Source organism: Amaranthus tricolor, chromosome 6 (genome assembly GCF_026212465.1).
Source record: "Amaranthus tricolor cultivar Red isolate AtriRed21 chromosome 6, ASM2621246v1, whole genome shotgun sequence".
Lineage (NCBI taxonomy): Eukaryota > Viridiplantae > Streptophyta > Magnoliopsida > Caryophyllales > Amaranthaceae > Amaranthus > Amaranthus tricolor.
This window is the reverse complement of record NC_080052.1, coordinates 26,768,488-26,780,892: the sequence shown is the minus strand read 5'-3', so window position 1 is coordinate 26,780,892 and position 12,405 is coordinate 26,768,488. Positions and strand designations below refer to the sequence as shown.

Here is a 12,405-nt window from a genome sequence, read left to right as displayed (position 1 = left end):
TAAGATTATGTTGTAAAATATGAAAAACCAATTTTTTTTTGTTAGAATAATAATTATTTTTTAATCCATGTTCTAGCATATGTACAATATTTTATTCCATTACTTTAGTTACATTAAGTGGCTACAGCTTGTCCACCTAAGTGGAGTTTAGAGGGGTCGAATGTATGCAACCTATTCCTTTTAGTTATACCAAAGTGATTCTTTTTCATTAATATTTAGTAGCTAATATCATCTGCAACTCTACGTATATAAAAAGTGTACATAAATTAATAATTTTTTTTAACATATATAATTCATTATAATTTGAGACTAAAAAACTATTAATATATGGCGCGTCCATGATCAAGCATGAAGTTACTTAATGGGATAATTATTCAAGTAATTTCAGTTTGGAACTAATATATGACTAGGCTCTAGCCCTAATTTGTACATGAACACAACATGAAGTTACTTAATGGGTTACTTAAACTTTGGTATCTGAAGTTTAATTATTATTGGAAATAGTCATTTGAGTCTTTATGTTACTCAAACTTTTTATTTTTTTTTACTTATTAGTGTCCAATTTTTGATGCTCAGACATTAGTATGACACTTAGATGCTTCATTTTAGGTATAAAATTGAATATTAAGACGTATTTCGCACTTAAACACGTACCAGTATCCGACATTAGTACTCAAATCCAAGTATAGCACTAAATTAACTAATACTTTGTATTTATTTTTGGTACCAGAAGGCATCAAAGGATATATTTCAGCACAAATATATATATATATATATATATATATATATATATATATATATATATATATATACCGACAATTATAGCACTATAGCATTAAATCTATATTGGTTCATATAGCCGACTTAAATTTTTTGGAATTAAAGTTATGATATTATTATTATTGTTTTATAGCATCAAATCTACATGGATTTTGCGGCCGTGAAGTTAAAAAGTACTACTAGTCAAATGAGTGGTAGCTGGGAAGAATTAGTCCAAGTATATAAGGTCATTGCTTGAGAATATGCTCTTTAAACTTGCTTCTCTATGGAACATTTTATGAACACTTGCAGAAGATTGAAGGGAGGTCAAAATAAAGTTTACTTTCAAGATAGCCAAAGCCAAGTGGTGTTTGTCATTCATGAAGAGCCAAAATAACATATTTTGCTTCTATGATATATGTTCCTCATCTATATGTTTACAGTTTGTATTACATTAATTAGTGATTTAGAGGCACTATTTACCAGCATTCTGGATAGTGTAAATAATTTGAAGTTGTTTTAGGTATATTATAATTAGAAAAATTACACGGAGATTGAGTATGAAACGACTTAATCCAAAATAACCCACAAAAAATTAAACAGATTGTGAAATATCTACATGCACACAAAAAATTAGATTTTAACCCGACTCAAAATATCATACTCGAAATCAGTTTAAACACTCGAACGTACACCTTTTATAGTGATACAACAAAAACAATGACAAAGTCTTAATTTCAAGATAATTTAATAAAACCGATAAAGTATAGGAAAAATTACCTAGAATATATAATTCAACTTTTCCATGATTTTTCTACAATAATCTCCCCTATTGATTAACTATGAATAATCTCTACTTTAGAAGGTATATGCCTAGAGTAAACTCAGGTAATTTGATAACCTACTATAGTAGGGAATTTAAAAAAAAATCTGAAAATTAATGCAAAATTAGAAAAAAAGTTTTAAAATTTACATAAAAAACTCAAAATAATAAAAAAATCAGAAAAAACTTTTAACATTTTTTTTGACATTTTATTTTAATTTATCTTTTTGTAAAATAAATAAAATTTGTTATAGCAAGTAATCTAATAAGCGGGTTTAATCTAGGAAAATACCCATAAAGTAGGATTATTCATTATTAATCAATTGATGTGATTATTATAGAAAAATCATGAAAAGATTAGATTATTCTAAGTAAATTTTCCTAAAGTACAAAACATATATGGGTCGGAAACCTCGACCATCAGTTTAAAAATCAATCTTGACAAAAACTAACATATGAACAAGAAAAAAAAAATGTAAGAAATCTTTTGTAACATAAAGAACATAATTGTGAATGTACCCTTGTGCCAAAATCATCTGATGCTGTAAATCTAATAGGATGGGAAGGGCCGGGCCATTTAAGTTTAAAAATATTGGATGTGCCAAGAATATCTTCCTTTCAAACAAAAATACTAAATAAATTTTCAAAGTCAAGAAAAGACTGTGTACTTATTGGATTGTCTTAGGAATATCCTTGCAAAATCCATCACATATAAATATAGATTTGAAGCACAAAACCAAAGTAACATGGTAAAAAGTGAAGTGCATATATGCATTACTGGGTAAACTCACCTTTGGCATGCTCTCATTTGCTTATCATAAGTCAAATGAGGTCACTGTTAAAAGGAGATTTGCCCAGAAATTTATTTCTACAATACAATCAATCCTAAAACTGTGTTAGTAAACCACGAATAAAGTATCATACCAACCCTAGATTTTGAATCATATTATTGATCAGGTTAGTTTTAAATCATATGCTCTACTTTATTCTTTAGGTGTGTCAATTCTGAACTGATCAAGCCCAAATTAATTTAGTGATTTAATTATAGATTTAAATTTTTAAATAAACACTAGAAACATATTTTAAAAAATTATTAACATTATTACAAATATAGACCAATATATAAACAAAGATGAAAATCAAATCAACAAGCTACTTATATGTGTTGGTGTAAGTATAAATAAATTTTACACATAAAATGTGTAGCCTAAAATATGAATAGGCATAAAATATGCATTTTGCCCTAGGAGGTAATACGAAAACTATGCGTTATGCCTTTCACAAAATGTGCATTTTGTGTGTTTTCTCCTTATACAACAAAACATATATTTTAGACACTTTTTCTTTTACCAAAATACATTTAAATTGTTTTATTAAATAAAAGTAAAAAAACAAAATTAAAAAAAAAAGGCCTACAACTCGGCGCACTTAAAAAAGTAGCCACAAAAAAAAGTTATATTAAGAGTATGACATAGTATAAATAAAATTGATAGCAAAAAAGATAATATAAATAAATTTTGAAAAATAAGGATGAGTCACGTCAAGGAGTCGGAAAATATAACGGGGCTCTAGTCAACGAATCATTATACTCCATAGTAGGAGTAATGGAGTAATAATTAAAGGATATTTAAAGTTAATTAATTACTAATTACTCATTCCGTTTTCATATATTCTTCTCAAATAGAATTTATCAATTTTGATAATAAACTTATATGATTACTCATTGATCTATAAGAAAAAACTTATTTATCTGAGAATCTTGTTAGATTCATTTTAGTATATGATTTCGAAATATATATTTTTTGAGTTTTTAAAAATTTATGATTAAAATTATTTGATTTTTAAGTTTGAATCGAAATAAAAAAAAATAAGTGAAAAAATATTTGAAAACAAACGGGTGTAATTGAATAATAAACTAATAAAAGTGAAAATCAGCCTTGCCAGTTGCCAAGGGAGAAAAATCGCGGGAAAAGCCGAGAATTCCCGTCGACGATGTCAGTTAAAGCCGGTAGTTCATCCTGCCGGCGGAAAACGTGGGTGTAGGGCCCACTGTACGTTACAAACATTTTAATTATTATATTAATTTCTGCTCAAAAAATTACTCATTTGGAATTTTGACCGCCGAAAACTAATATTTTTTAATGTAGTTGGCATAATTAAAAATAAAAAAAATTTTCAAACAATAAAGAAAATAAGGGAGAAGAAAAAAACATGGTAGGCAGGCTGAGATTGTTGGAGGATGAGAGAGAAACTCAAGGGAGAGAGAAAAAAAAAAGAACAATTGACAAAAAAACTGCAAAACTTGCCCTTTTATTTCATTCATTTTTATGAAATTTATGATAAATTAATAATTTTTTTTCACAAATTATTACCTGCATTTTTCAAATTTTGCGTTTTTGATTAATTTTATAACAAATTTAGAGTTTTTTAGATTTACCCAATTGAAGTTTCTTCAAAAAGTTTCATTCTTGGTTACCCCATTGAAAGCTTATGCAAAAAATTTCAATCTTGGTTACCCCGTTGTATCCCCTGCAATCAGGTAAACCCTAAAATTATGTTTCTTTTTCCCTTTTTCTTATGATTGCTTGCTAATAAGTTTATTCTTTGATTCCTAGCTTTAATGTAGAATGTGTTTTTGAAGCTATTTTGTGATACCCTAATGATCATTTTTAAGAGGGTTGGTTAATCTTAGCTCTTGGTGTATTTTGCACAATTCCCTTCCTTTATTGCAGAATGTGATGCTCTTTTTTTAATTTGGGACTGTTTTTTCAGTTTTGTATGTTTTGATTGTATAATATGTTCTTTTTCTTTGTTCAATATGTGGGGGTTTTAAGTTTAGTTTTGGTGCTTGACTTTTCATAATTCTTCTCTGATTAAGCATGTTTTTGTTGATTTTCTTAGGGGTTAAATTGGTAGAGTTGATGATCACATTGTTCACCAAAAAGACTTCTATTTCTAGCCTATACTGCAAGATTGAGAAGCATGATTTTAATCCTTGAATTCAAGGAAAGGCCAGTTTACCAGGTTTTTATTGCAGCTATGGAAGCTGTTAAGAGTTTGTAACCTTCAACTCATTGCAGCTTTTTTGTTGGGGTTTTGGCAGTTGTTGTGAGTTTTTGTGTAAATTTAGGTAGTTTTTCCAATCGATTCTTTGTTGTTGAAGAGAAACCTGGCGATTGTGTGTATTATCAACTTATATTGGTGCTGGTTGTTGGGGGATGTTCCTTGTCACCCCATCGCTCAAGCGTTTTGTTGAACAACCAATGGGGGGAAGATGGGGAATTTTTAAGCTTCACATGATTTATTTTGTTGTTTTTGTTCTAACTTCAAGGCTTCAAGGCTCTTCGTCGCTTAATCTTGAAGGTCAGTTTGATACCCTTTATTAACATTTAGTGTGTATAGTGGAAAACTTTAGGCTCAGTTTGAACTTGATGGTTTTCTTGTAGGATCAAATTTGTTGAAATTTCGGACTAGAGTGTACTCAGATCCCTATGACTCTCTTGCAAGTTGGAATCCTAATGATGATCATCCGTGTAATTGGTTGGGTATCCAATGTGTTGACGGTAAAGTACATATGCTGTAAGTTCCTGTTGTATTGGCTGAATGTTTTGGTTAATCTTGGTGCTATATATGTGACTTCTTTCTCTTACCATTGAAATTTTCTGCTCTACTGAATAGTTTTCGTTTTTCTCTTGCAGGGACCTTGGGGGACTATCTCTAGGAGGGACACTCGCACCTGAGCTTGGATACCTCGACAATTTAAGAGTCCTGTGAGTATTTTTATTTGTTTTCGCTTTCTCTTATTTATTCTTCGAACAAGATCAACTAATACAGACCGACTTTATTTGTCGTTGAACATGAAAGAACTAGTGGTCCCTTTCCGACTTTTTCATTTGCAGAGTTTTCTTATTTTGTGTGTGCTATTGACCAGCATACTCCGGACGAACTACCTCTCAGGTGCCATTCCGTTGGAGTTTGGATATCTTACCAAGCTTGAGGTATTGGATTTAAGTGGAAACAATTTGACTGGAGCTATTCCTGTTGAGATTATCAGGATGGTTTCATTGAAAAGATTGTGAGTGTTATGTTGTCATTTTTTCACTTAACATTCCGGCTTCAAGCTTAATTATTGGCAATTTTTTTTTATGACTTGAAGTATAACCAGGATCTTAAATTCTTCAGAGTGCTTTGTGACAATAATTTTGAAGGCGTAGTCCCTCCCGAGCTCAAGAAGCATAGCTTGCTGTCTGAGCAGCTATTTGATGAGTGCCTTGCATCTGTTACCAACAAAAGATTTGGCCACCGGTAAGCATTATGTGCAGCTTACATTCTACTGGTGAAGCATTCTCTTACCTCTTTTTAGCGGAACTTGCAAGGAATATCGACATTTTAAATTGTGCAAAATTTTCCTTGTATCATATTAAGATAAACTTGGTCTTTTGGATACACGTTTTCTTGGTTTCACGATGCACATTTTTTTTTATCTATGTTGGCATGTGCTGAACTTGCTCAATATTTATATTTATTGCCTACTTTGTAGTGTGTGGGCTGCATATTCTTCTGTGTCGAGCCTTGACCTATCAGCAAACCTAATTAATACCAAGATTTTGAACAATTATCAACCATCCTAAACAATGTTTTCCAAGGAACTTTTGTACGTTGATAGTTTATCGACTTGCAAGGTCGATAAATTTGATAAGTTATAGCAAGCTTTCTTACTGATACAGAAATATGTCCCACTTTTCTCGCACCACTTAAAATTTTCATAATATTTGAGTTTCTATACATTCATTCTCCGTGAATGAGCAATGTTTCTTAATATGGAAGATTGTAAACTGATGAGACAAGCATATTTATGAACTTCAATTTCTTTTGTTGAAAAATAACGCTATAAGAAAAAAGTTGACTTGTTACAGCTTACTGAAAAATTCTAGACACGAATATGGTTTACATTAGTGAATCATGCTAATAATTTCTCAACGTTTGTCATAGTCCTTCATTTTCAGTGTTGCAATTTCATGCTAGCACATGAAACCAGTTTTTTATATGTAAAAAAATGATGTAAGACTACCATATCTAGGACTTCGAGGCGAAAAATTACATCGGAGTCTTGGCAGATTCATGGAGCTGACCACAACAGCAATTTCGAAGGTCGGTTGGTTCAAGTTCCTGTGACCTTGGCTGCCTTTATTGATGGCGCATTCCATGTTTTCAGTCTAACAAGCTTGCCATTTTGGTTTCAGTTTCTTATGAACCAAACATGCTTCAAAATGCACCTGTGTTTGGTACTTCCACTCGACGTAAATTAAGTGAACAGTCCAATATTGAAGCTTTACCAGCTAATAACATCCCTGTCTCTCAAATTACCTCACAGCCATTTTTAAGAAGTAGTGGATCGTATCCTGCTGTAGTCGTTGGCACAAGCGAGTTCAAACCGACACCTGATGCTAACTCACAGCCGGAGACAACACCTGCTCAACCGACAAACGCCCAATCACATGCTGACACAAAAAAGCCCTCTCAGAAGGTGTGGGTGTTTGTTGCTATCGGTCTTGGAGTGTTATTCTTGTTTGTCATGGCTGCTGCTTTGTATTACATGTGGAGAACTCGAGGTGCAAAACCTATAAACCCGTTTAAGACGGGCATCAGTGGGCAATTGCAGAAAGCTTTTATTACAGGTTAACATCTCTGTTCTTTTTATGACAGTAACAGCCCGTTTGGTTAGTGGTACTAAATGGTGGTAATGGGAATGATTTATAGTATAAAATTTCATCAAAATTTTTTTACATCGTCATCATATCTAAATAATAGTATTTCTTGGATATTAATTAGTCGGTCTCAAAGGTCTGCTTCAAGCTTTGCCTCACATAAAGCGTTACATACTGATGGTATGCCATCTTTAAATTGATTTAATGAGTGAAAGACTGGCTTAGCAAAATATTACAATATTCCATTATCCCAATTCTACTAGATTGCTCTCACGTAGCCGGGGTTTGGGGGTTAGATGTACACAATATCGCTATTTTTAGTGATAATAAAGAGGTTATTGTTGATTGATCCTTGGTAGCAGACATTACTTGCAATTTTACATAAATAAGTACACATGATTTAGTAATGCAATTTTACATAAATAAGTACACATGATTTAGTAAGTCATTTAATATAGTCCATTGCAGTCTCACATGATTCTCTGATCTCCTTGCGAATCGCAAATCAAAAAAAAAAAAAAAACAATGGTCGGTTTTGGGCTATTCTTGGGGAAAATTTGAGCGAATTGCGTATTCAAAACTTACTGCATCATCTTCTTTAATTAATTATTGTTTGAATTTTTTCTTGCTTTTTATTCAAAATTATTGTTAGCGATCATCTTAGTATTATGGTTATATTGCTTGCAGGAGTCCCTAAGCTGAATAGGACTGAACTAGAAACCGCATGCGAGGACTTCAGCAACATTATTGCTTCATTTGATGCTTTCATAATATACAAGGGAACATTGTCAAGTGGAGTTGAGATCGCTGTTGCATCTACCCTTGTCAAATCTGTTGTAGATTGGTCTGATGCCGCTGAATTAGCATACCGTAAGAAGGTTGGTGGACTTTTCCAAAACCCACCACTCTTTGTGAAGCTCCTTTAACTGAACAGTCTGCATGATTCGACAAAATATGCATATCATGATTCTCACTTCGTAAAATTACCAAAACTTTAATCTTCCTTTTATAATGAATCCCTCACCTTAACTAAATATAATCAGGAAGTTGTACATCACTTTAACTGACACCTAAAGTGGATCAAAATGTATGAATTGATGACATGAATGTAAAAATCGTTCTAATCAGTCCACCTTGTATGAGACCGTTTCATGGTGAGACGACCTCAAAACAAGATACCCATAAGCTTAAAAGTTTCTATTATTGGGCTATTTAACCCATGTATGAGACATGTCTCACAGTGAGACGTCTCATACAAGAATTTGTGCATTCTAATATGCATAGGCATCTAGAAAAGAGCAAACAAAAGGTGGAAATAATGACTATATCTATCCTAATACACGTTACCTGATTTTGTCATGGCACAGATAGAAACATTGTCACGAGTGAATCACAAGAACTACGTCAATCTACTGGGTTATTGTGAAGAAAATGAACCTTTCACTCGGATGATGGTATTTGAATACGCTCCAAGTGGGAGCTTCTTCGAGCATCTCCATGGTAACTATCTGTACATGCAAATTTAGAGTATTTTGGCTCTACTACGAAATAAACATAAGAATTTGACCCTGTTTTTCTTACCTCCATGTGTGATTCGCAGTTAGAGAACTTGAGCATCTTGACTGGAATGCTAGAATGAGGATTATAATGGGAGCGGCTTATTGTCTCAAATACATGCACCATGACCTGAATCCTTCGGTGGCACATTCAAACTTGAGGTCTGCTGCGATATATTTGACTGATGATTATGCAGCCAAGGTAAAACGTCGTTTACTTTTTAGAAACTATTCAGCTCTACCTGAATCTTTGTTTTCTGTCTAATTTCCGTCATTCCTTTGGCTATGATCTAGCTTGCGGAGAGACCATTTGACGTTTTACCCAAAGGTGAAGATGGCTCAGTGGTTGTTGAACCAGCAAAACCTATTGATACGCGGCAAAATGTATATGACTTTGGAATATTGTTGCTTGAAGCCATCACGGGAAGGCTTTCGCAGTCAGAAGAGCACGGCTCTTTGGTCGATTGGGTAATTTTCCAAATCCTAAGCTCTTTTTCTTCTCCTTATATAACCTAGTTTAGTTGTGGAACAAAAAACTTATAAGGAGGTTGTGTCTTGTATATTGATACCAACATGCCTTCGACTTGCTTGAACTCTATTTTGCATTACATAACATTCACTATCATTAAGTGGCTTCCACCTGGGCAATATTTTGGGGGTCAGATGTATGCAATCTTACCTCTTTTAAAATATATAGGTTGTTTCTAGTTGACATATGATAGCAAACATTATTTGTAACTTCTCAAGAATAAGAAGTGCACATTTTAATAAGAAATCGAAAAACTCTAAATCTTTGGCTGCATCACATTTGCATTCATCTTTCTTAAATTCTTTGTCTTTCTTTCTTTGAGACGTGCAATTTGTGCTCTGCTATGTTACTTGGACTCGGGTAGTGATGTCGGATACTGGTATGTGTCCAACTGTCAGATACGTCTAAATGTTCAATTTTACGCCTAAATTGAAGTGTCTGTGCCATACCAATGTCCGAGCATCAAGATTGGACACGGGTACATGAAGCAAAATGAATTGTCCAAGTAACATATTCCTCTGCTACTATATTTTCAGTACGAACCCCTTCATGTATTCATACAACCATGTCAATGGACTATGAGTCTATGATTATCTAACTGTTACCATGAACCTAATGTCTACTCGTTCTTGCAGGCGTCAGAATACTTGAAAGATAGGGATAATAACAGAATCTTGATCGATCCCATACTCAAATCCGTCAAAATGAACGAGCTCGAAGTTATATGTGAGATTATATCGGAATGCACTCACCCTAACCCCACACAAAGACCAGCCATGAAGGAAATCACGACAAGATTAAGTGAAGCAATTCCTATAACGCCTGAAGTTGCAGTACCTCGGCTTTCCCCCCTATGGTGGGCTGAACTAGAAATCCTGTCTGTCGAGGCAACATAATTTATTTTCCTCCCGTATTCTCTCTTTGTATGTTCGAGAAATGTGCTTTACTTGTTGCATTGTAATTATACGCATGGGAAATAGACAACCCTCCCAACCGAAGTACAAGAGGATGTGTGCCACTCCTTTTCATCTGTTATTTCTTTTGTATTCGTATTATGTATACCCTCGCTGTTATAGTGTTGTACCTCCCTCACTTCCTCCCTTCCTCCGCCTAAAGGAAAGTGTCTAATAGAAATCTCGCACAATCGCACTGCAATTGCACTGCAGTGCGGATGTGCTTATAAGCATAATGGAACCCGCGTTTTGAAGACAATAATGAATGTTTGACAACAACTAAGTGCATTTGCCTCATGCATATTACTATCGAACTTATAAGTGGTTTGTTCAAATCGATTCATAGAGTTTTCGTTTTGAGCCTTCTAGTGTAATTTGTTCATGATTCAAATTTTATAAAGTATAGATTTGAGCTTAACTGGCTTTTGTTTGCAGTCATCTTGTGTTGGATCAAAAGAAAAGCAGACTTTTAACGACTTTCTTAATCCTTGGGCTTCATAATCTTATTAATCAAAGCACATTCTATATCTATTTAGAAATTCTTGTAAGAGACGGTCTTTTTGAGAGATCATCTTTAATTGGGACGGCTCGTTATATATTTTTTAAAATATTATAAGTAGGCATTATGAATGATGTAAGTAGACATTTACGATATTGAAAGTAGGCATTAAGAATACGGTAAACACTAAGGATAATATAAGTAGGCATTAAGAATACAGTTAGTAGGCAATAGCATTAATCTTTAATGGGTTGGCTTGAGATACGTCTCTCAAAGAGACGGTTCTTAAGAGACTAGCTGATATCTATTTGTTGCATATTAATTGCAACATCTTTCATTTTTGTTTCCGCCACATAAAATTCATCATCATCATTATACCCGATGTATTCGCTCATAAGAACTATGAGCAGATTATGAAGAAAAACAAAGACAGCAGCTTATACGCATAAAGAAAACGTGGCAAAGAGTCCTGCCAAATAATTGTAATTCATTAATATTAAAAATTTTCATGATATTTTTTATGATAAAAGGAAAAAAAAATGATAGTTAATCAATATTTCATGACAATCAACCTAAAAGACTAATGATATCATGATTAGTATTGTGAACGAGGTCATCTCTTGAAAGACTGTTTTTTGTAAAGACGATTTTTAAAAATTCAGCTCAGCCCAAATCTAATTTATATTAATTTTTAAAAAAATTATTGTTGAAATTAAAGCGCACGTGTCAAGTGGAATGTGAAAAGTCACATAATATATTTGGAGCTATAACAACATTTATTTGGGATTATAACATATTACATTTGGTATTATACCAGCCTATTTTATTAGGATCGAGATTATACCTAGGATCGTTGAAGGAGTAGGATCGAAATCGCTAGAATCGGATCGTAGGATCCTACAAATATGCATTAATGTGCTTTGGATTAGTGATTATCAAACATATTAGTTCTCTTTATAAGTTTTAAGACGTAAGTAAAAACTTATTTGACTTCATCTATTAAGTTTGGAAAAAAAATACTTTTAGTAATTATTTTTAAACCGTAAATCAAGAAAAAGTTGAATTATAAAGGTATAGATATAATTATTTTAAAGAATTAGTTGTAAATTACAGCCTTAATGTTTGATACTTTTGCGAATTACATCCTTGATGTTTTTTTTTTTTTTTTTTGCAAATTATAGCCTTCAAATTAGCCTTTTGACCGGTATTCAAGTCAAGTAATACAATTTCTACCTTGACCACACATTTGACCTTTTGACTTTCCTTTTTTGTTTTTAATTTTTTTTTTTCTTATTTTATTTCTTCTTCTCCTACCATTCAAGTATTCAACCCATTCTCTCTCCACCTCGATTGTTGCACATCAAAGAGCTTAAAATTGCTCTCCCACCTCCAAATTGCTCTTCTTCTTCTCAAAATTCACCTTCACTTTAATCAGATTTTTCAAAAGAGCTTTCATTTCCAGTATATATTACCATTAGAGAATACTAAAAGAGATAATTGCCTTGGGTTCATTAGCCTCAGCAGGGATGTAGTAAAAACTTCAAATCCTCCACCTAAAAAAAAAACTCAAATTGACCA

The 12,405-nt window shown here is 32.8% G+C and overlaps 1 protein-coding gene across 1 annotated transcript; it reads left to right on the top strand.

Moving 5' to 3' along the window:
- Positions 1-3,542: 3,542 nt before the first annotated feature.
- On the top strand, positions 3,543-10,460 carry LOC130814755 (protein MALE DISCOVERER 1-like). The gene is made up of 13 exons (XM_057680937.1): positions 3,543-4,121; positions 4,484-4,945; positions 5,029-5,161; positions 5,281-5,352; positions 5,514-5,657; positions 5,765-5,887; positions 6,663-6,733; positions 6,826-7,260; positions 7,978-8,168; positions 8,658-8,790; positions 8,891-9,048; positions 9,141-9,314; positions 10,011-10,460. Exons 2-13 carry the CDS (start codon positions 4,801-4,803, stop codon positions 10,269-10,271), a joined length of 2,040 nt encoding a protein of 679 aa, XP_057536920.1. The 5' UTR covers positions 3,543-4,121; positions 4,484-4,800; the 3' UTR covers positions 10,272-10,460.
- The last annotated feature ends 1,945 nt before the right edge of the window (positions 10,461-12,405 follow it).

What these genes read in the sequence shown, in the direction of transcription:
- LOC130814755 (XM_057680937.1), top strand. Translation starts at nt 4,801, where the DNA reads ATGTTCCTTGTCACCCCATCGCTCAAGCGTTTTGTTGAACAACCAATG. An exon ending in GACGGTAAAGTACATATGCT is followed by an intron (nt 5,162 to 5,280) that starts GTAAGTTCCTGT and finishes TTTCTCTTGCAG; the next exon opens with GGACCTTGGGGGACTATCTC. An exon ending in CTCGACAATTTAAGAGTCCT is followed by an intron (nt 5,353 to 5,513) that starts GTGAGTATTTTT and finishes GCTATTGACCAG; the next exon opens with CATACTCCGGACGAACTACC.